The sequence below is a fragment of the Pavona decussata genome, unplaced genomic scaffold, assembly GCF_977016875.1.
Source record: "Pavona decussata unplaced genomic scaffold, jaPavDecu1.1 SCAFFOLD_78, whole genome shotgun sequence".
In the NCBI taxonomy this organism is placed as follows: Eukaryota; Metazoa; Cnidaria; class Anthozoa; order Scleractinia; family Agariciidae; genus Pavona; species Pavona decussata.
Genome location: NW_028145496.1, coordinates 1,082,085 through 1,107,231, shown reverse-complemented (window position 1 = coordinate 1,107,231; position 25,147 = coordinate 1,082,085). Strand labels below are relative to the sequence as shown.

The 25,147-nt window shown below is 36.3% G+C and overlaps 2 protein-coding genes across 2 annotated transcripts; one reads left to right on the top strand and one right to left on the bottom strand.

Annotated features, from left to right (window-relative positions):
• Nucleotides 1–3,281: 3,281 nt before the first annotated feature.
• LOC146476235 (secretagogin-like) lies at nt 3,282–10,772 on the top strand. Its single transcript, XM_085114766.1, has 11 exons — nt 3,282–3,486; nt 3,618–3,676; nt 5,061–5,147; nt 6,204–6,290; nt 7,000–7,056; nt 7,509–7,607; nt 8,137–8,189; nt 9,026–9,068; nt 9,150–9,194; nt 10,000–10,071; nt 10,452–10,772. Exons 1-11 carry the CDS (start codon nt 3,417–3,419, stop codon nt 10,563–10,565), a joined length of 786 nt encoding a protein of 261 aa, XP_084970892.1. The 5' UTR covers nt 3,282–3,416; the 3' UTR covers nt 10,566–10,772.
• Nucleotides 10,773–11,979: 1,207 nt separating this feature from the next.
• LOC146476234 (calretinin-like) lies at nt 11,980–24,504 on the bottom strand. The gene is made up of 10 exons (XM_085114765.1): nt 24,343–24,504; nt 24,177–24,247; nt 19,193–19,282; nt 18,346–18,438; nt 17,451–17,585; nt 15,235–15,290; nt 14,886–14,925; nt 14,146–14,202; nt 13,174–13,245; nt 11,980–12,886 (listed from the first exon to the last, which is right to left on the bottom strand). The coding sequence occupies exons 1-10, from the start codon at nt 24,470–24,472 to the stop codon at nt 12,758–12,760; spliced, it is 873 nt and encodes a 290-aa protein (XP_084970891.1). The 5' UTR covers nt 24,473–24,504; the 3' UTR covers nt 11,980–12,757.
• Between the last annotated feature and the right edge of the window lie 643 nt (nt 24,505–25,147).

Here is a 25,147-nt window from a genome sequence, read left to right as displayed (position 1 = left end):
TAAATATTTTATGCATACCACAAAAAGATCGGACTTAAATGACAACAAGCTATCAAGACCTGGAAAACCGAACTGAAATATGATAGTATTTGAATAGAACTGCCAGAAAATTTACTTTTTTAAAAATACATTATGACAATTTCATCTTAATCGTCGAGCGAACCCTGTTTTAATTTCGCTGTCATGTAAATTTTTTGAAATTGCCACTTTGCTACTTAGTTTACTTTATCTTCTAGTTTTTTCTGCTTCCTAGGAAATTTCTTTCAAAATCAAATTCGGGACTTATTTTAATATTAATTATCGTTTAGATATTGAATTAAGGTTCCTTAATAAAACTAAAGCATGCCCCCGTATTTGGTAAGTAGCATTAATCGAGAGTAGACGCGCTTTCGCTTTTTGTGGCCTTTTTTTCACCGTTTCCATATTTTCAACATTATTATCAAGCCGGAGAAATGAAAATCAAGCGAAGTGCATTACTAGAAATGTCGTTTAACCCGCAGAAAAAAGGTAACTACTCTCGTTTGCTATGTACAATACAAATTTGCCAAAAAATTGATGAAAATGTTTCAAACTGAATTGATCTTTTCCTTACACAGGTAAAACAAAGATTGCATATGATTTTCTTTTGATGAAAAGTCTAATTTTATTCTCCTATCAGAATCTTATTTAATAATAACAAATAATTATGTTAGCGAAAGTTTATATCAAAACTGAGACATAACACATCAATGAGAAAAAAAAAGACAGAAATAGATCAAAGGCAGATGGTAAATATGTATCTTTCGGCGTCTCAAAAGATTCAAAGATGACATTTATAACATCAGGGAAAACATACTCGCCTTTCACCATAATTCAAGTAATTTGTCATGTTGAACACGGCGACGACATCATCCTGGCCCGGCAGTGATTATGTGTCGCTTTGGGATAGCATATGGTTAGTTTGGCTAAGAAATTCTAGAACCGACTGTCATTATCATCTTCAAGGCTGGACCGAAGTTAAATCCTTTAATTTGTGTAATCACGCTTTAAGACGTGAGAATATATAGTCATGAAGGTTTCACTGAAACTGTGAAGCAAGGACATTCACACTCTATATTTTGCTTAAGTAGAATTAAATATTACTGTATTGTACTCGATAATGATTGGTTGCCATAGAGAAATGTTCCGAATGATAGTCATTATAACAGATATAGAATAATCTCAGCTACTGTTTTTTTTTTCTCAGTATGTGAGTTACGCATGTGCAATAAACCAGTCAGAACTCGAGCAAAATCATCGGCACCAATCCTAAGTAGACCGAAGCACAGCTGCTTCCCTTTTGACTGCCGATAAGGAAAATATCATTTATCTTACTTAGCCAGTAATTAAATAAATAAAGAAATAAATAAATAAATAAATAAATAAATAAATAAATAAATAAATAAATAAATAAATAAATAAATAAATCCAAACAAAATTCAATTACAATTCTAGAGGCCGTGTATTGGGTTGTTGATTCTTAGCTAATAGTAAAAATTGAAGCAATTTTTCAGCTATCAGTTAATTATTACGGGTCTCAGTTAATTTTACTTCTGATGTGGTCAGTTGCGGTTTTGTCATTTCAATGGTGTCCCTCTCATTAGCCGAACAGTGTCGAGTATCTCCGAACATTGTCGAAGAATTTTCGAGTGATTCTGATCTCTTTCAAGACTTTACGAGCACTGCAACATGTAAGGAGCTCGGAGTCATAGCGACTTATCCTCCAGGCAGTAACAACACAGGCAAGTTATTTTCAATTAAAATTCACGCTATATTTAGTCGAAGTTTAAAAACATCTCATCTAACAGTTTGTTATAATTCCTCAGCTGTTAGTTAAATTAAAATTTCGGCAAATTCTCAGCTATGAGGACCCCATTTGGAGCCTCCTTCTTGGAGTTCTAGGAGAACATTTATCGAAACGCGGCATCCGTTTTTAACGAAGCGTAAAAGCCTTTAACTTCAACTTTACTTACTTATTTATTTTTTATTTATTTAATATTTATTTATTTATTTAAAATATACGGGTAGCAGTTACTGATAAAGATGGGCCAGTCATATATCAATTGGAAAGAGGTATTATTATTATTATTATTATTATTATTATTATTATTATTATTATCATTATCATTATCATTATCATTATCATTATCATTATCATTATCATTATCATTATCATGATCATGATCATGATCATGATCATGATCATGATAATGATCATGATCATGATCATGATCATTATCATTATCATTATCATTATCATTATCATAATCATTATCATTATCATTATCATTATCATTATCATTATCATTATTATTACTAATATTATTATTCAATATTTATCATCATCATCATCATCATCATCTGAATAAGAAATGTAAGGAGGAATAGTGTTGAGGAAAAATTCAAAATAACAAGTAGAAAGCAAAGAAGAGCTCGAGAAGGAGATTTAATTTAGAAGCTTTGGTAATTGTTTCGCCAGTCCTTCATTTTTAACCTTTAATTGTTACTGGCGTTAATTTTGTAGCAATAAATTGTTTCAAGATTTGTTGGAGTTCTTTTGGATTGTAAAGCTCGCAAAAATGCCAGCAGTAATAGGCCTTTTCCGAGTTGCTGTGAACCTCACTATGAAAGCGAGGCTAAGTGCAAAACTTTTCATATGAAAATGAATTTTGTTTGCATATGAATGAAAGCTAATTTTCATGACAAAAACTTTGCACTTAGCCTCGCTTTCATAATGAGCTGCAAAGCAACTCGGAAATGGTCTATTAAATAAAATAACCTAAGCATCAAACTGCATGCCGTGTATCATATATATTTTACCGAAAAATCACCAACGGAGAAATGGATTATGCTTCTAAATCCAAAAAAATTTTGGGCTATTTTCGAAATGTGAAGTTGTTAATTATTTATTACTGTAAATGGCTAGCCATGTTAAAGTCTTAACAGTAATACATTAGCAGCAGGTTATTGTATTAACAAATGAACGAAAAATATATTTGCATAACGAATGGCATCAAACTCAAGCTAATTAAAAGTTAACGCCATATATCGTATCATTTGCCTCCCTCAAAAACTCATTTAACTGAATTTTATTAAGCGTTCTATATTTAGTGTAAAAATGAAACGAAATTTTTCCCGTTTCTAACACAGTTTGCTTAAACTGTGTTTGCCGATAGCAATGTCTCACTTAAATACGGGTTATGTTATCACTTGCTTTAAACTGGCCAATGGTAATTCAGCTGGAATTGATTTTTGTATTGTTTATTTCTTTCAATCATCATATTTAGCTTTTCCCGGATATTTGCGTTTCTGATATACAACGCTCATTAACACAGCACTGGGAAGGCTGCTTACCACTAGTTTTGGCTTGTTACGGTGTTGAACTTTCCTTGCACGTCATGGCTTCGGAAAATACCAGGATAACTTCGAAACAATTTGTAGAAATCTTCAAGAGATTTGACAAAGATGGTAAGCATGCTAGGTAGCTTGCAAGTGCGACCGGGGCTTGGAACATCTGCCCTTAATCAACGGTACAGGTTTCAATATTGTTGTTCGATTTTTATTTACTGACATATTTCGTGTTACTGATTAAATCGTAGGTAGAGGATGCATCAACGAAAGCGAATTAGATTCATTTTTGAAAGCATTCGAGGACGAGGTAATTATAACAATTTTATCTGACCACACCTGTACGTGGCTATGAAATTTGATACAACCATTTTAGATAGCAGTAACTTATGTAAATCTGTTCAATATTATGCTTTAAATGTCAAAACATGATCGATGGTTTAGGCAGCAGAAGTGTAAAAACTACAACAATGGTATAATAATAAGCTCATATGAAAAGCAGTCATAAGGGTGGTATGAACAGACTTAAGCATAAATAAATTAACCAAAGCGTTGTCTTTTAAAATGTAAAATTTTAAATTTAACGAATCAGTTGAAGTCAGATAACGTACATTTATAATTTGTTAGATTGCTGGATGAACCACCTTCCGCCTGTCGTATTTTGTAAATCGACATTACTAACATTTTTATTTACTTACACGTATTTATTTGTTTTACTATCGCTGGTTTATTATTTTTTTGCTACCATAAAATAAAAAGTTGAGGAAAAAAAAAATTTCCACCGACCTACTTTATTCTAACCATGAGCATTTTCGCTGATCGCTGGTATATATTCGAATCCTTCATAAAACTGAAACACAAACAACAATTGCTCGTTTCTTGCCCTGGAAAGCAATACCTGTTGCCACCAGTCAATGGAAATTCAGCAAAAATAGATGACCATCTTTAGCTGTAAATGGTCTCAAAACATAACTTTTATGAATTACACATTTCGTATTTCACAATCGTAAAACTAAAAATTTCGCATGCCTTTTGCAACATTTGCGCGGTCTAACATTTTTCCACGAAACTGGTCCTTGAACCTTAACTTAGTTGTATCCGGGGGAGGGGGGGGGGGGGTACTTCTCCACATCAGCTACCTGAGTATGTGCTGCGCCAAAGCGTATGGCTTTTAAGTCTATTTGGTCTGAAATAAGGTAACCCTGCTCTGGAGTTGGGTATGGCTTTAAGAATGAAGACACGGTCCTTTTTATTATATTTCATTTCTTGAAAAGTGCAGTTTGATAAAAATCGGGAATTTGAGGCCTTTCTCGAACGTTTGCACTAACCGAAGCAGCTTATTCGGTAGCTAAAATCGTGTAACAAGTGTATATGCCGCGGCTTCACACGTTCCCGGTCACCCACTCTGAAAAAGGGTACTGATTTAAGGGTCTGGACTGAAAAAAGGTGGGAAATGAGATATTTTTGGTCTGAAAGAAATAGAGTAACAAGCACGCCACAACCACCCACCCAAATTTTAGAGGAGTACCCCCCCCCCCCCCCCCCCCCACCGAAACATTCTGAACTGGGACACTTTCAGAATAACAGTCTAATCTCGTGAAGCGATCTTTCTAACAGCAAGGGGAATACGGTTCATCCCAGTAACACTTTGCACGATTGTACTTACTGATATAAACTCACTTTGTTTCCACTAGGGATTAATAGAACATCCAAGAGCTGTGGAAATTGCTGAAAAGTTACACGAAGAAAATGATGAAACTAATATTATTAATATGTCCACGGTAAATGTGATTCTTTCATTAAATACTTAGTCAAGAGAGATTTGCTGAAGCAAAGACACGTAAATATCAACCATAATGGTGTCATGACCACGTCGAGACCTGGAGATTTTATAAGCTTATCATCAATATTTAGTTGAATAGTTCCGTAAAATAACTCTTGGTTACAAAGCTCTATACATGTAATCAGTCAAATGCGTTTTAGTAAAGAAAGAAATTATGTCGAGTCACGTCTTCTGAGATTTTCGGATAAGTAGTTACTAGCTAGACAGCGTAATAATTTCTGATAGCAATCTCTTGCATTGCATGCAAGGCTTGGATCGAGTACTGAGAAATTTCTTTACCGAAGGTTACCTCGTAATAAGGTGGTTTTAACTCCACTGGAAAAACAGCGGTCACTGATAAAACTCACCATCGGGTGCTAGGGTAAAAGGTACATCTGGACAAGATTTATTGACAAAGTTCGTGGCCTAGTTATCTAAAATTTAAGAAGCAAAGACAAGACAGGTAGAAACAATAGGAATTCTTCTTAATGTCGCCAACTCAATCCTATGCCTAGGCTAAATCCAACAGCTTCCAAATTTCATGTATTAGACTACTCGTACTTTAACCATGCTCTCTGATGGATTTACATTCTGCCACAGCATCCTATTTTGTTAAGTATTCGGTGATACCAGAACAAAAAGGGCAAATGTTTTAACAGACTAAGGACTTCAAAGGTCCCCCTTCCTACCCCTCCCTTTCCCCGACCTTTAGGATCCCTCTCCCCCTACACAATTCTCGCACATACGAAGAATCAGCCGATCATCTCCAACTTACAGTTCCTTAAAAGCAACTGGAATATATTCATTTGCATTTTCCAAAACAAAACAATTTATATTTAGAATTTCATAGTTTCCTATAACTCAGTGAGGGTATCCAAATTAGTAATTGGAAGGTCATACGTTCGCCTGTTGGGAGAACTCAGATTTATCTTTCCTGAGTTTGTCTGAGTCACTGGATAAAAACATACCTCAATCAAGAATTTTTCTTAATTTGTTTATTTTATTTTACAATTAGTTGATAAATGAACTTGTCCCTGTCAATTTCTTAACGGCTGAATTCGGAGAACGGCAAACAAGGATCACAAGTGTGGACTTTATGAAGGTATGGGAGTTTTATAAAGGCTTACAGCTCAGCATTATTTCACCTGGAACTACACGAACAAACAACCAAATAGTATCCATTGCACAAGCCTGGCTGCTTCGGCCAACACAAGTGATTCCATTCACCGTTAACTCTCTTTCAGGAAATCAAGAGCGCGGAAGTGGTGTCCACGCTTTCATCGTTTCGCGCGCGCTATGCCCCCTTCCCTCCCCGTTTCCAGCAGAAAATGTCCACGAGATCTGTTGGTTCTCTTAAGGTTCTCTCAAAATCCTTCTGATGAAAATGTAAATTTTTGCCGAAAGGTTTCTCTGGAGTTTTAATAAGCTTAAGTGATGACTTTTTGCCAATAAATACCTTACAAACAGATACTTCGCTCCATGTATCAGCGTAACTCATTCGCTCACCGGTAGATTGAGTAACCAAGTACCCCTGCACACAGGATAGCTAACAAATGGAAGCTTTAAGGTCGGTTTTGTTTTTAGTTTTCAACGAAGCAAGCCCTAAATTTCGTCATATAAACCATACTGTATTTGGACCCCAGTCTGTCGCCCCTTTCGTGCTTGTCATTCTTAGTTTCTTATTGCTTCTTCTTTTTTACTCTTTGTATCGGTAAAGCTGATCGAATCTAATCCTCTAAACAAATATATAAATAAGGAGTCCTGGGGAACAGTTATCTAATATGTAAACGAAATATGCTTTCATTTTACAGCTTTGGGACAATTATGATGTTGACGGAAATGGATATTTAGATGTGGTTGAGTTAAAGGTATGTATAACAGAATAAACAACGGTTTAGAATGTTATAAATAAACTGAAAAGAAGTCTTTAAACCATCCAGAAGGTAAACAAATTCTTGGGACAAGAAAGTTAACTCCCACAACTGGACAATTGCGTTGTTTTGGTCGAGTGTTCCAGCCTTACACCCAAACTCAATGATGACGTTTAATATGAAGCATTCTGGAAATACCGGATGAACAGCATAACCGGGCAGGGAACTGAGGGGGGGGGGGGTGGGGTGGGGATAAATGATGTTCCCTTAGCGTATCATAGAGGCCTACAGAAAATAGACAATGGAGTTTTGTCCCAAGATTCCTACTTCAAGTTGCTCCAGGTTTTAGCCGAACACGAGTTCCAGTGCCCTTTAGCTTTCTTTTAGGAAGAAAAAAAATTTTTGTAAATCAAAATATTCATCAATGCTGTATTTTTTATGATTATTAGAAGTTTTTCAACGACATGATAACAAAAAACAAAAGTGATGACGATCCTGAAAATTCTGACGATCTGGAACAGAAAATTGATAGCTACGTAAACGCCATGGTAAGAAAAATAATCAAACACATCAAATTTTCTCTTAAGACATCAAACATTATTACTAATATAATAAATACTGAAGAGACCAACGCAGTTATTTACGCCACTGAAGTACCTGCGAAAAGAAAAAAAAAAAGGAAAACAAATTCAGGTTTGAACGTGATTCAAAATTATGAACTTTGTGATACCGGTGCAGTGCTCTGCCAACTGACAACTACCAGCCCTTAAATTGCGTTCATTATTGCGATGGTCTGTCGAAATTCATTTTCATTTCGCTTGTTAACAAAAAGAAATTGCTATGGATCATTATTAAAAACCAACAGCTTTTATTTATAGTGAAATGTAACAGGAATACTCGAAAAAAGGAAATCCGAGTGCTCCTATCTGGAGTCGAACCTAAGACCTTCCGGTTACAAGTTCGTGCGGTCTACCACTGCACTACAGGAGAATTGTGGAAGCTATGGCCATTAAACTAAAATATAAACTGCACGTGTCTACCTGTAACCTTAACTTATCTTTACCTTTTTTGTAACAGTTTCAGATGTTGAACATCAAGGATAAAAAAGTTCGGCTAGAAGATATGAACAAGTGAGTAAAGGATTTGATATAGGATGCCAGGTCACCAAAGAGTTCTCCTGCAAATCGCTAGCCAGGCCTATCACTTATGTCCAGAAATGCACCTTATCCCTAAATTTGGGTACTTTAGATAGGACAGACGTTAATGTTATTTTCATACGACTTCATGTTTTGACAGAATTATTTGTGTTTTAGTCGGTAAGAATTAAGGTTATAGGACACCTTGTGATGTCTATCACACAGTTTATACATCTCGTTAGCGTCCATTTCTGGACGCATCTCAAGCACGTTGGTATTTTTCCCTGCTTTATCTCCATCAAATCACATTATTTGTTTTCAGTGGAAACTGGCACTACATATATGAAGCAAATATATGGTACAATTTCCTTTTGCTGAGACGAAATCAATGATGTGGTTGAATTTGATAAAATAAGATGTGCGGATTGAAAAGACACTTCCACTTACACCTCCTCCAAGTGCACACGCGAGATCACAGTTCGTTAAAAGCTTTCTCGATGTTTTGACCGTAGGCTATGTTTAACGATAACTTCTCAATCATCTTTTAGAAAGGTTAATTTTTCTCATTCATTCCTTTCATTTTCTTTAAAGGCACCTTACAACTCACAACAAAATCTGAAAGATTCATGGGATCTCGCCGCTCTACAAATGATTATGTTGAAGCGTTTTAGGAGACGCTTTCAATTTTGAAGAGACAATAAAAGTTTTAAAAATCCTGAAAATCATCAGAACTTAGGCATTGTTTCGTTGAGGAATTAATTTTGTATCAAACATGACTGTGTCACTGTCACTTATCTTCGTTTTATCATACAATTGTCTATTCGTTGCAGGTTTTGTCCTGTTGAAGAAAACTTCCTGCAGCAGTATGAGCAAGTAAGGACTCGTTAATGTACTATTAAGACAAACTGCTAATGTTTGGTCATTTATTTTGACCTCTCTTTACTTCCTTCGTAGTTTGACGATGAAGAGTTTGAAGAAATATTTGCACATTATGATCAGGTAAGTCAAATAAAGTTGTAGCTACGTACGCTAAATCCTTTCTTTCCAGGGCCATTTTTTTAATTACAGAGTTCTTAAGTGCACTATTCGAGGCCATCTATACTTGAACATTTTTAAATGTTCAAATTACTTAAAAGTAATTTTCTTAAAGTGCTGTTTACTGGCAGGTTGCCAGAATATTTCATGGCCTCCTTCATGTATTCAAATTCTTTCTATAGCTAGTTTTAGCAGATATTTTTAGGCAACAGAATTTTACTTCCCATATCGATGAGCTGTTGTTGATCGAAACCAGTGCTTTTTGCTTAGAGGAGGCAGAATTAATTAATTGCTTTTGTATGTATATTCTGTATGTGTATTTTATTGTCATCGCCGTTGTGGTCGTTGCTGCTTGTTTTGTTTGAGTATCCTCAAACTAATTCGCTACTGCGTCTGCGCAAAGCGCAATCCAGAACTCTTTCCTTTTGTACATGACTGACGCAGGAAGTCAAGCTGAGGGGCTCTGGAGTTGAGAATGGCCAGAGTAGTATTACGTGGTCCATTAACTTTATCCAGGCTGGGTTGAAAAAAAAAAAAAAAAAAAAAAAAAAAGAATCTTCCCGCATGGACTTAGCTGTGAACCGTTATATCTTTATTTTAGCCAATTAAAAGCCACCAAACATTTATTTTTTCTGAAACAACTCTAGAGCACATGCCCGTCTTTTGTATTTGATTATACCATAGCAACATTATTTTGATATCCATGTTTTGCACAATTTTGAAACTTCCGGTATTAAAAGAAAAACGTTTGTCTTATTTGATTTCATAGGATAACAGCAACGAAATCGAGGGATGCGAACTTGAAGGTTTTCTGAAAGATCTCTACGAAAGAAAACACAGGGTAGGGTTTCTTATTTCTGAACAATCCGACAGTTAAGATTAGAAATTAGCTTCATTTCTTTCATGCCCGCTAAATCCGTTTTCCGCTCTCCACGTCTTGTATCATTAGCTTCCCCTAACTTAGCCTTACTTACTTACTTACTTCTTCCTTTTTCTCCGTGTAACCCACTCTTCCCCTTTCTCCCCCTCCTTGTCCTCCCCCCTCCTTCCCACCTTCCTTCCTCACTGCCTCCGCCATTTTCTCCTTTCCCCCTTTTCTCTCTATCTCCTTTCTTTCTCACTCACTCTCCCTCGTTCCTTTCGCCTCTCGATCTTTTAAAGTAGCCCCTTATTCATTGCTCTTTTGATATAATAAACCTTAAAATTCTTTTCTATTTACAGCCTGGACAATCCTTTGAAAAATTCAAGGAAGAGAAGCTGAAGAAATTTGACAAAAACAAAGATGAAAAGTTTAACAAGCAGGAAGTCAAAAACATTTTGGCCAAAAGTGCCTGATGAGTTTCTAAAGTCAGCATCATTGGATTTGTTTTTCTTTTTGTCTGAAATAAATAACGCATATTAATTGCTTTTTCGGAGTATACAGGTTAATAGTTATTTGACGTCTACTCTTAATCCGGTTGTATCTAATGCATATTTACAACATTTTATATGATTTCGTAACCTAGGTCATATGTAATATATTTTAAACACCAAAAATGAATTTTGAAAAAAGTTACACATGCCTATCAAAACTTTGTTGTCATGACAACACGACAACTCGCAAGAACAGAGTTGTTGCTCTAAAATGTGTTTGAGAAAATATTAATAGCTAGTGAAACCCTTTGTATTCCAAAATAAACGCCACTAAAGATATTTCGAAAGTAGTTCAGTGGGAACGAGTGTTGAACGACCCCCCCATCCCCGCCCCTTGTATGTAGGGGATAACAAGTGCATTATGAAATAAATTAATCACTAATTGTTTACTATAATTTGGCGCTTCCTTTTGGTTAGATTGACTGCCACCAAACTTTGTGACTTTTTCGGAAATTTATTTGGAAACAATTTGTTTTGGTAGGTTAATGTTCACCGAAATTTATGTTACTGTTGCAACGACATTTTGGCAAGCACTGATTTTGAACTATTCCTGCTTTTAATTAATAAACATATATTAATAAACATGTGTTTTTTTTATTTACATCATTATTTTACATCATTTCTTCAGTTTTTGTGACTTTTTGGTCGTTTTTATGGCTTTTTGAAGTTCGGCGTAGATCCTGTAGATCCGCAACGATGTTTCATTTTGAAGACCATAATGTGCGTAATTGCCAGGACAAATGATTTCATCACTACCCATTAGGGACCTCAAAGGCTTGGAAGCTATATTTGCCCTCATCGTGTCAATGTCGTAGCTTAAATACCCCTGGGGTTATGGAAAGAGGAATACCTGCCCTCACCCACTTTCAGGGAAAAAAAAAAACACGGTCTAGATAGGGCCAGTAAAGGTTCGATTCGGCAAACGAATCGCTTATTTGTAAGTGTTTGCTCGTAGGCGAAGTTACAATCTGCCTTCTTTTTGATCTTCTTCCAGCCTGTTGTAGAATTTGCCAACGCGCAACAATCCCGCTACCTTATTATCACTATGAAACAGCAGTGTAGCGTTCCCCGGGATAAAGTGTCAGTTAGACACAATATCCAGACTGTATCCCTACCCCATGCTGAGCATTGTTTTAACCATCCAAAAAAAAATTGGGGTCGATTTATGTATTCAGACTTGGGTGGAGATCAATCGTGGTAAGTCACGTTTGCCTACGCTAACAGTTTGATTCTTTCAGAGACTAGGTTTGAAGGATGCCGGTTATTTTAAATTCATATTTGACGTGTATATACTCGGTATGACAAACTGATGAATGAATTCACGCACTTACACAAGTTACAGACAATATTAATTGTACCCCTTTATTGGTTATATACAGAGGTACAAGATTCAAGGACATGTCAGTTTTGCAGCAACTTATGACAGGGCTCTTAGCAGAAGTAAAACAATTCTTCTTCATTAAAAAACTTTCTTAAGACTACATATTCAACATATAAAAGGCTAAAATTGAAAAGTTAAATACTAATTCATATCACGTGCTATAGAGCGGTTTTCAATTGAGTGTCGAAAGTAATTTCGCGTTTGGTTTGGTTTTACATTACTGCGCTCTGTGATTGGTTAACAAAACTCGCGCCACTTTCTCAACCAATGAGAAACAAAACCAAAACCAATCGTTTTTTCGCCGCACGCGTTTTCCGGCGCTTGGCGCCAGTTACATGTATTTGCTTCGAATTCTGATTGGTTCGCTGTGTTGTTTACATCTGTTGCGATTGGCCCGCGTAATTACTTTGGTTTTGGGTTTACGACACTCAATTGGAAACCGCTCTATGACGTCTTAATTCTCCACTTTCGTAGTATTTAATTACTTCTAGAAAACGCTATTGACGATTTCATGATAATTGTCTAAAGAAATAATTAAAATGAGGCATAGGATAGACATGATATAGAGATTAATCACGCATCTTGTCAGACACACCAACGAATTCGAACCAATCAGAGGAATTGTCCTTACAAATATCCGACAGGCTATTCCACTCTTGCCAAGGATGACGATATCCTATTGCTTTTACTCAATTGTTATATCATACAAGAAACTATATCAAGGCTCAGTGACTTAGTCGTTGATCTGATCTGACAGTAGCAGAGCCAGCTCGCTTCGAGAGAGCTTTCCATCCTTGTTTTTGTCACTGACACCAAGAACAACATCTCTCATTTTTTCCAGTTCTTGGGCGCAGTCTGGCTCCTAAAAAAAAAAAAAACGAAAGAGAATAATGTGTCTTGTAAGTTAAAAGTAATAAGATTCTAACCTACTAACGTTTCATTTTTGTGTTTTTGATCAATGTTAATGGATTGTGGGGTTATTTCGGCACTGTAGCTTTATTCCGGTAACAGTTCCTTCATGCTTGCAGAACCAATGTAAAATTATTCACCATTCTTTTCCAAGGACCAAACATTTGGAATTCTGAGACGCTGTTTACTATCTTAGCTGCTATTAGCCAATCAGAAACACATAATAATGTTTTTTCTTACCAGTCCCATCCGTTTCATGACGTCACGCAAGAGAACCAACAGCTCGCTCGCATCAATCTCCCCACTACTGTCCTGTAAAGTGAGGATAAATATATCAAATGGTGTCAAAAATAACACTTAACTACCCTAATATGAATCCGATTTCTGTACATTATCCCCTTCACCACAGCTCCTTCGAGTACGGTAATGACTTGAAAGGTAAGGTAAACAGTACGTGCAAAAATGTTTCCTTTCAAGGCCGCAACATGAGCTGATAACTTCACGGGAAGTGAGGACATCACAAAAACTGACCCGAAGTAAACAAAAAAAAACTTAAACATTAATAGGCGGGAAATTCGAAATTGCGAACAATCAGCCTAACAAAGTGTTGGCTGTGTTACCGCCAAATCCTCTGCACATAAAGAAAAATGTAACACTGTTGCGTGGCAAGTAATCGAGACTGAACTTCCACTTGTCTAGATGTACGCTGCGCTGAGAGAATTGGGAGAGAGAACAGACCCTCTTCTGGCTTAAAGCTTTTGTTTCGCCCATGGCAATACGTAAAAGCCGTCTACTTTCGCAGGATGAGAGAATAAATTGCTTAAAGGTTCACACTGTTTCGTCGTTTCATACCTTAATTGTCCTGATCCAGGCTACGGTAACATTTATCAGTTAAATCATTATTTAATGATCTGCGGTATGTCATATTGAACATTTCGTGTATTTTTTTGAACAGAAAAGTCCAAAACCTTGACGGCTCAGTTCTGTTGGCAAAATAAAGTTACAAAGTCCGATTTTCGTGCGGAAACAGGTTTTACCGGAATCAGACCCTTGAGCTTTCGCTTATGAAGGGCGATAAAATTGTCACGTATCTCGTAATAATATCTCAATGATAGACCTTCTTTATAATGTCTCGTGTACTCCGTCGTTGTCTTGTAGGGCTTATACCAACACAACTAAAAGGGAATTATTTTAAACAAATTAAACTCATACCACGTCGTAATGATCGAAGACTTCATCAAAATCGTCCCTTGACAAGGCTTTCTTACCCTAAGAAAAGACCATGCAGTTCAGATGTTAGACACGGTAACGACTCAAAAGGAATCTTTAGTAAATAAACTTCATAACGCGACTGGTGGTAGTATATCAGATACTTCTTAAGGCAGAGAGAATATCCGAAAAGTGAACAGCTTGCTTCTCAACCAACTGTGAAAATTTTTAGGACAATTTTTAATAAAAATCTACCCTTAGCCATCAATGGCTGTTTTTCTTAGTTAAACAACGGTTAGATTACAACAACTAAGACCTACATGTTATAGTGTAATGTTGTTCTTATTTTATTGTTTTCGTCGAAAAGAAATCAGGCGACTATTACCACTTACTTATCGTCTTCCGGTTTCTTACCACGTGACGTGTTTTACCCAACGAAAACGCGCGGAAATTAATCGATGGCCTCTGACGCGGAGCATGTATTAAAATAGTGCGACAAAATTTAACAAAAATCGCCTGCGTCAAAGTCCCTTAGATTAGGAGGGCTTTAAGAATCTGACCTCAGTTCAACTGCTTCACGTGTTACTGACGTGTGGCTGGCATCAGTGACACCAAGAACATACTAGTCGTCTATGGCATTTCTCTCAAGCGAACGATCACACGAAACAAGGCCATCGATTATTAACTTGCGTCTTCGTTGTCATTGTATGTTATTGTAATTAATGAAGTGTATAGAAGGATACCTGAAACTTTCCAAAGAAGTTTTCCTCAGCAGGAAGAATCCTAATGAATAAAAATTCATAAGAAAAAAACAATATGATATCATTAATAAAAGGCGACTAAGCAGATTTAATCTTCGAAATTTAACATTTTTGTTTTTGTGCTTATATTTAACAATTCTCCCATGACCTCGTGTTGCATATGACACGATAGCTAAGCACCTCGTTGGCTATAATCATCCCGTCCTCAAGTGGGTGTAGCACATGATACATATCAAGTGAAATGAGGCAAGCTTTGTCTTCATCGCTCTAGTCGTAAGCGTAATAGAAATGAATTTAAAATTATATATATATAAAAAATGAACCAACACACTTGGAGAGTTCTTTCAGCCCTATTTTCCCATCTTTATTTTCGTCGTAGCGGTCCATCTAAAAAAACAAGGAAGAATATTAGACTAATAGAAAATAAACATATTTCACAGTTATAACACAACTTCACAGCTGCTAAAACAAAAAATAAAACTGAAGTCCTGATCTTTCCACTTTCATAACCATTTTCTGCAAATCATATTTTTTTTATTTGCTCAAGTTCCAGTTGTAATCAATGGCAATGAATGGTCAAAAAAAGATTAATAGAGCACAACAAGAGTGCACTATTATAAGATACCGGGGAGTTTACTTCTTTCTTAAGTTCTCCAAGCAATACCAAACTCAAGCAATTAGCTACCACATTTTAGGGGCACTTAATGGTTTATTTTAGTGGATATCTGCTCGAAAAGCCTCATGCCCCATTCACACCAAGGCTTAAGCACGATCAAAAGCTGTTTTGTTAAACACAGTTGAAAATTGTTTCCTTCATAAAAGCTGTTTTCGGATTTTTGTCGACTACAGATTTAGCACAGATAAAACCATAAGTTAAAGTTTACTTTAATCATATGTCAAAGCCAATAGTTCAGCTTTCTGTTGCCAATTTCAATTTTGTTAAACCTAGTTTAATTAAACATGTTTTATTGGTGTGAATGGGACTTTGAAGTTGCCTCAGAGATTTAGTTTTGAAGGAAAATGTCAGCTCAAAATTTCGTAAAACTGTAAAACTAATACCTTTCGTTTTCGAAAAGGAAAATATGTTAGTGCTAAAAAAAATATATATATACTATAAAAAAACGTTCGAAAGCTCATATATTTGGGGAATGAGATTCAGTTCTCTAAAATTTTTATACCACAAAGTAAATTTTAAGCTGAAGGATCCGAACAGATAAAAGTGTATCAGCTTACATAAATGTCCTTAAACGGGCACAAAACGATCTGGCAACACAGGAGACAATAGCTTAAGGTGATTCCGCTGAAAAAGAAGGAGTATTTAAAATTGTCTGAAACTTGGTCCAGTTCATGACTATGTTATGAGCACTACAAAAATGTAATAAAAAATGGGGGTCACCGTGCTCGTTTTTGTGCAACCTGGATGACTATTATAGTAAATAGATGACCCACGAGGTTTATATCAGGAACGCTAGTAATCAGAAAAGAGAACTATCATTTCTAGAAAAATCAATTTCTTGCATTAAAATATCGAAGCAGTTCAACAAAATTTACTTTAACTATTTTCATTGAACTGGAATTAAGATTATGAAAGAAATTAAAGATTTTGCTCCGTGTGCACGTAAGCAGCACTACCTAAATACGTGCTTTTTAAAGCATTCAAATAGAAATATCTCAAAGTAGTTAAACTTTTCTTTAAATCGCGATATATGGTGGTCAACCGTATGACATTTAAATTGATGCATTAAAAAATGGGGGTCACCGTGCTCGTTTAGAAGAAAAGGACCATTTATTTTCCTGCCGAGCTTAACCTCAAAGAAATCTCGTAATGTTGTGTGCGCGCGCGCTCATGCGCGCGCTAAATGACGCGAAAAATTATGCGCAGCAAGGATGCGCAATGCAATTCGATGGAATCACCTTAAGTATTTTGCTGAGACTGTTCTCGTTGAGTGCTCCTGACAATTGAAGTGTGGAGCTAGGGCTTAAAGGTGGTTTATAAAATACGGCTTTTGGGTGACACAGCGGCAAAATAAGTACGCATTTCCCTTTCACGCGTGAGCAATCTTACGAGGCGAAATGGCGGCGTTTTTAAAATTTCCATTGTTTGTTTTCGTTTCGCGGGGATAAGCCCAAATTAAAATAGATAAGGTTGCCGCTTTCAGGAAAGGTTCCTTCGAACTTCCTCCATCACATATCTTATTCAACCAAAAAAAAATATTGTGGTAACGGTGTAAATTTTGCAATTGAAGTGGAGCATTTGTAATCGATTCTCGCTCTAATCACAAATCTGCGGAGCATGTGCACTCATTTTGTCGCTGTGTACTTTTGGGTCGGTCGTACATGAGCATGCGCACTATGCCATGCTGATGAGGCATAGCAAGGTCGAAAGAGCTATCCATGGCTCAATCTCGTTCCCAGAGCCCGCGGGCTCCACTGCCCGTGTGATATGGTTGTGCGCATGCGTGTGGTACTAGCCAAACAACAGAGCTGTGTAGTGTTGTAGTGCGACCATTGCGTAATAGAGAATCTTATATAATTGAATTATCTTACTATAAAGGCCTTGTAGTCAGCGATTATCTGTGTGTTTGCATTGCAATCCTGCTGCTGCAACATGTCTCTGAGAAAAGCATCGATCTCATCTCCTTCCAGATATCCACTAAAGTCACTGTCATAGTGATTCCATATCTACAAACAAAAAAAAAACAAAACACAATGTTGCATTGTTGCTGATTATCGCACAGAGGATTATTTAATTGCGTTACCTCAATTTTGAAAACCCTACATACCAAATACAACAGATATTTGACGTCCTAGGGACTGGTACCGTGTTTCCAACTTATATATAACAAGAAACCATCATGATGAAACTGAGCGCATTTTAGATAACTTCTGTGGCTGCTTTTTCAGCGCGGAGTAAAGTAGTGGTGTAATGTAGTATTCATGTAGTGTTAGGGCTTCTTCCGTATAAACTCGGTCAACCGGCGCGGGTTGGCTCGATTTCTGAGATCTTACCTCGCTGCTATTTTCTTTCTATAGATTTCGATCTGTTCATATGAGAAGGAGGACAGCCCGGTTGACGATATCTCGTTAACTGGGTTGAAATGTTCCCATATGAGCACTCCAGGCCGTTTACCGGGACGAATATAAAATGGCCCAAAGCCTTGATTTTGGCGCTGATAAACAAAACAGAACCAAGAACTGCGGATGGAGATTGAAAGCTTTATACGGATGATGTTGTTAGGATCTGTGGTCTTCATAGTTGCAGAATGATTTCGAAAATCGATTACAAGGAAGAGAGGACCGAAACGAAGTTTCGCGCTTCTTTCACCTCGATAAAATTCCCCATTTAAACAGAAGACAAAGTTCGTCCCGCTCGTATGAAGAGGCCCTTAGCAAATATTTGTATTATACAAGGTTGAGAATTTCGACATTCATTTGTCTATACCTTTATAAATTGTATGCTGTCCATTTTATCCGCTTGAAACTCTTTTCTAAACTGGTTCAGGTAGTTTTCTTCTGTAGGAAGAATATTCTCGAGCTGAAAGATAAAATAAAAATATTACGACTTAGCTTAAATAATACAATAGAAATCCACTAAGTAGATTGCGGAATAAGCAGCCCAGAAAAGCAGTGTTTGTTATTATTAATGAATAAAATAATCTCATGAAACAAAGACCCATAATTCTTGCCAAGGCCGACTTTTGGCAATTGTGTCAGTGAAAAGTGTTGAACTTTTTTTTAGTCCTACATAGCCTAACGTTTTATTCGCGTTTTAAGCTAAAACAAAGTATAACAGTTATATTAAAAGGATTTAATGTTTACTTAAAAGAACCAAAAAACCGAAACTTCTGAGGAAATTATTAATAACTGATTGATGTAAAGATATATCACTGTTTGAAAGTATGACTTGTCTGTGATAGATTGAAACTGAAAATTTGTCCTCGAGAAGAAGCTTTAGAGAATTTAAGAATAGAGCATTTGAAATATTATATATGCATGTAATATTTCAAGTTTTCAAACAAGTTTGTTTGTTGCTCCTGTCAGATGTGTTTAGAAACCGACTGGCTTTTTCGAATGTGTACATCTATTGTTGCCCATGTAGCGATTCTTATTAACATAACAGCTCCAAGCTGTTATGTTAATAAGTCAACGGAAATGATGACGTCATATGACGAATAATTACCCCATGATTGCAAAACGGCGACCATGTTAGAAATAACGTGAATGCGTATGGTCCCTTGTCTACATCCAAGTAAGTATCAGATTAACAGCATTAAAAATATATCTCCTACCTCAGGCATGCTTATTTTACCGTCACCGTTATCATCACACTTCTCCAGTATGAAATTCTTGAACTCTCCAATTTCTGCTGTAGTTGGGTTCTGAAACACATGATTACATAATGAGAAATGATCAGTCAATAAGTAAATTTATTACACCCATGTTGAAATCACTGGTGATCATTGCAATCTGATTGGCTCTCAACAGTGCGATTTATTCCCAAATTGCACCATTTTTTGCTCTAAATCGCATCCTTCCTTTAGCCCATCAAAATGGAAATGAAGTAACAAAAATAGAATATTAACATTGAAAAAGATACTCTGTGATTTCAAAATAGGTGTAATAAAGTGGTATTTGAACCGTGTCGTGCAATTTTGGTCTGAAATCATACTTGTGAATTGTGATTTTAAAATCACGCGTATGATTTAAGACCAAATTGCACTCTACTCAGTTCAATTACAATTACAAATCATTTTTTGTATTATATCCAGTAAATTTAAATTTAAAAAATAGAAAGAAAAAATATTTGACCCCGGAGGGAATCGAACCCACGACCTCAGGATTTGATAATTGTTGCTAGCGCTCTACCGAATGAGCAACAAGGCCAGACGCAAGGCGATCAAAATAGGCCATTTCCGAGTTGCTGTGAACCTCACTATGAAAGCGAGGCTAAGTGCAAAACTTTTCATATGAAAACGAGTTTTGTTTGTATGAATGAAAACTAATTTCCATAACAAAAACTTTGCCTCGCTTTCGTAACGAGGTTCACAGCAACTCAGAAATGGTCTATTGCGGCAATGTGAATGCGAAGGGTGCAAATGAATGATATGTCGCTAGCACTAGGGACACAAATAAAGGATCAGAGAATTTACTCTGCAGTGTATGTTGTAGTGCTTAGTGAACCCATGCATGAATTATCTAATAAGCGTTAGCCCTAGTAAAGAAAATGGGAGACCGCATGAGATCATAGGCTCGATTTCCACCGCTCACTCGCGTCCGGGCTTTCCTCCTCTCGAAGAAGAAAGTCCGGACCCGAGTGAGCGGTGGAAATCGAGTCTAATGAGATCAACGATTTTTTCTTTGCCTCGTAAGGTCTCCCAAGTTTTTCCTCCCTACGTATGAAACTAACATTTTTAAAAAGCGCAAACTAATGTTTTTGTTGCCAATAACTATCTGCAAGTTATCCAATATTTTACACCAACTAGTATATACCATTCAGTACCACTGGAAAAAGAGCTATTATTTTATAGCAAGGCCATTTATTCATTTATTTTTCTTTACCACCAAAGTGTAATTACAATGAGATAATAAATTATTTAAATAAAAGTAAGGGGAAAGTTACTTGTAAATTGTGAGAACAATATGAGATTGAATTAGAAGGAGGTTGAAAAGGAATAAGAATGAAAAATTAACTGTGGCGAGGAGGTGTCAAGAAACCACAGGGCTTATAGCGAAGAGGTCTCCTCGTGGTAGTTTTGCTAACGATGTCTTGGCCTTGACAACCTTTAGGAGAATAAAGGGCGTCCGGCCTTTGTGTTTGATATAGCTTAAGAGCCATTGTAAGACTTAATAAAATTTTATCTATTAGAAATTTGTTGCTTAGCATTTTTAAAAGTGACTGGATGCTCCGTAAAGGAAATTCCAATGAAATTTTATTTCTTGGACGGGAAGAGACGTCAAAAAAAAAAAAAAAAAATGCCAAAATAAAAAACGAAAACAACACAAATATTTTGTAAATTGAGGCTTCGCAGAACACATGCATGATAGGTATTTCAGAATTTTGGGGCTCTTAACTAGTCTTTATGTGCCGTTGCTACATTGAAAGGCTAAACACGTAGTAAACGTCATATCATAAAACACGAAAAATACAACTTTCCCGAAAATTCTTCCATAAGTATTTATTTACTCAACTCAAAGGACGCTGACTATCATTTAATTTAAAAACACGGATACTGGAGTTATTGACTGGGTAATACCACAACGAGAAGGTCAATGTCATAAAACAAGCGATCAAAGTTAACCTGACAGTCACGGTAAGGGATATTACAACAACCGGCGAATACGAGATTGTGTTTTCAAACTGACAGTATGATACTATCATTTTTTTTATATTACTTTTGTTATTTTTTTCCAGATCAAAGAGAACTCGTACATAAATAATTTACCAGCTTAACTACATGTACGTTTTATTCAATTCAAAAAACTTCTGCGATAAAACAAAGCTTGCCAATTCTTGCCACGGTAATTTTAGAGCGAACTATTTATCTTTACTTATATCTCCTAAGGTTAAAAATAGTTCAAACGAAATAGTTACTTAGCTTAGGTTGCCAACTGAAAGAAGACTAAATAATACTAATATAACAGCGCTGAATGTCATTGGCAGCGACCGAGTTTCCGTACCACCATAGAGTTTTGGCCGGTTTCCTGTCCCCAGGATGAACACATATTTTCTCCTTCATGGCCCTCGTCTAAGTTTTGTCCCGAAATTAAAAAAAATTCATATATACTGTTAGTTGCTGTTAACATTTGCGATTAGGTTCTGAAAGCTTTACCTTCATGAGGTCACCAAATTTAGTTTGAGCTTCGACCAAAGAATTCTTCAAAAGCGGCTGAAATACGGGAACTGGTGATTTCTGTCAACATGCATCTAGACAGCCATAAGTTCTGGTTGGTAGAGGTCATTTCTTTATTATGAGTTCTGTACCTTTCTCTTTCTCTTTACTTTGAATTTGACCCCTTGTTCTGTTTGTTTTGCGAATATATGCTTAAGCTTATGCTGTAAGAAACATGACGTTTGCGCTAAGAGCAACTCACAAAGCCATTCCCAACAACTGATGAGATCTACAAGAGAGGATCGAAACCTCGGCCTTGCCTGTTCGTATAGTGGCACAGTCCAGAGAAAAGGATGAAAACATTGAACTCCCACAAGAAAAGCGGAGCAAGGCAATGACAAAACACAGCCGTAATAAAAACTGACTTCAGCCTTGTATTCTAGCGATCAACAAAAAATGGAAGCACGACATCTGACAACAAGAACTAACAGCTAATTTTAGCAATACTCTTACTCTTGAACGAGACAATTTTCTTAAAGACATGTTCAAACAGGAAGTGATAAAAATAGCACTATAGAGCCGCTCTAGAATTCAAACTTTTGCGGGGAACATGTTCCCAAATCAGGCGCTTCGGCGCTCTCAGCATTTGCCTCGCCTCGCCTCTCTTGAATGTCCGGCTACGGTCCTCCCAAAATTAGTGGATAATAAAATATCGCAATATATCGGGAGCTCTCGTTTGAAACATATTTCGCAGTGCATGGAAAAAGCAGTCAGTCGATCTAAGTTAGATTAATTTACGGAGAAAAAAAAAGGTTTGTCCACAATCTAATATTTTATGGTTAATAATTTGTATAAAGAAGAAAGAGATCGACTTTGAAAGAATAAATAATATATATTTTTATGAAACCTCAAAAACAATTTTGTGGTCTCACTTGAGTAAAAAATTAATAACAAACATGACAATTACAATTAAAGATAATCAACATGCAATTGCTAAATATATACTCATTATCGACGGTGGAACTTTTTTCCCGGGGAGCCCAAATTGGAAGTTGTCTTTAAATAATTGAAAGCAAACCTCTTTCTCTGGGATGAGAGCTTCACAATCCCCATTTGCAATGCTTTGTTGTCTTTGTTTAATCGCTAGCAATTGAAATTTTTGTTTTGACCAAAAGGAGCGCCCATTACGAATATGTCAGACGTTATCAGCCTTGGGCTATCGAGAAGCGCAAGAGTCTCATAGCAATGTCCTTTTCATGTTTTGACACTCTGGTTGCCGAAAATAGGAAAGGCAAACTAGCTACTGGAAACTTTAAATGCCCTAACAACGTAAAATCCAATTTTTGTCACATTTATTTGCCAAAGAAGAATAAAACTTCAAATGTGGCAATGTAAATATTCGTGATGGTCAACGCTATGAATAAATCATGCGCATCGCATCAAAGAGCTTTTAACCCAATCAGCTGTCAAGCCTTAATAAAACCTTCAAGCGATCGCTTAGAAAGTTACAAAGGCTGCAACACCTTGACAATCAAATATTTACCTGATTTTAGTTCGTCTTATTAAGCACCCTTTTGAAAGTACTTGTTGATGCAAAGCTCTTTATACGAATTGTCGGTTACTTAAGGATTTGAATCTGATCACCGTGGTATTAGTGCGAAAACGTATTTTCTCAGCAAGAGGTTTCATTTCATTAAATAGTGATAAGATTAGAAAGGAAAGGAAATAAACACAAAACATAGTTTTTCTTGATCTCGCAATATATAAAATCGACTAACACCCAGATATCTTGGTAAATATTTTTCTTTTTATACCTGTCAAAGCAAATAAAAAGCGGAATACTATAGGCGAACTGCATGTATTATAAGCCAGTGTCCAATTCATGAAAGCGAGCTTAGAACATTTTCTAAACAAACCCATTTCCTTAATTTTGTTACTTGGCATATAAAGTACGATTTTTTTCTCGAGAAAGGATTAAAATTATGTGATATTCACGTAACAAATAAATCTTGTGAACGCGTCAACTTAAAATGACTGGGGCCTAGGAATATCTACTTCATGAATTAAATAAAAAGAAAAAAATCCGGCTTGAGAAGAACTGTAACTTGTTTGCAATTTTCTTCCAGAAACTCAGGTTTTTGTCTCATATTTAATCGTTCTTCGAGGGTGAAAATAATCCATTAGTTCGATTGCACTGGGAATTAAGTATTACTGAAATAATTTTGTAAAAAAATGTTGCCCCAGTTTAGAAGCCGAATGCCCTAAACTGAAAAAAAAAAGTATATGTCGATACATGTATTTATAGATATAAATAGAAATTTCGAAGTTCGTCAGGGCCCTCGGAGAAATTAGCTCCGAGCGAAATGCGTTTGCCCTGATTCGCCGCTCGGTCGTCAAATATATATCGATAATATTTTTGTTGTATACAGTGTTTGTTGCTTACCTCATTTCCCATTTCTTGTAGAAGAGACACTAAAAACTCGTCCAGTTCATCCGCTTCGATGTAACCATTCCCTAAAGATGGAAAGGATAACATTAAGTCGGTACCTTCTTTCTTCAACAAGTGTTCACGCTGAGAGCTACCGTATGTAGAATACAGTTTCTCTTACCGTCCTTATCAAATTTCTTGAAGACTTTGACAAATTCTTCAGACGTAAGCTTAGCGTCGCTGTTGAACTGCAGCATACAGGTTGATTTTCCGGCTTCCATGTCGCTTGCCCGCAAGATCAAAAATAACATTCGCAATGAATGGAACAGGCTTTTAATGTTGTGTACAGTTGCAGCGCGTGCGCAGTTTGGCGCTGGTCGATGAAAAGATAATATTCAAATTTGTGTCTAGCAGCGCAAAACAGGTGTAATAGCTGAGCCAAACAAAAGATTAAAAAAAAAAAAAAAAAAAAGTTAACAATATCACATCACCACCGATTTCTTGAATGAAAAATCCCATGCTTATAGCCAGAGATCCAGAGCCATCTTAGTGGAGATTTTAAAGCTAAAATGCTTTGGATCCAAACAATATGGTCTCATTCTCAAGATACGTGAACAGAGGCAGAGAGATAAAAACACACAACGTGTAAACTTTGTTTTGAATAGAATGCAAATTAGATATGCAAATCGGCTTCAGAGATCAGCGAACATTCAAAGCGAATTTGCAGCAAAGAACGTTTTTCATTTAATTATTCATTTTATCTCCAGATCCTTTTGCCGATTACCGTGCTATTTAAATCCACTGGTCGATTGCAACAGAAGAAAGTAGGCCTTATTCTCTTTTGCCCGTTCCTTTTGGTCTTCACATTAATATTTATGTTTTTTTATATTTAGCTCTAAAAAAAGGTTTTAGTTGTCCGGATACAACCTAAAATAGGAAATACTGTCGCCATATCTAAACTGTTGATCAAAAATTGTCCTATTTTA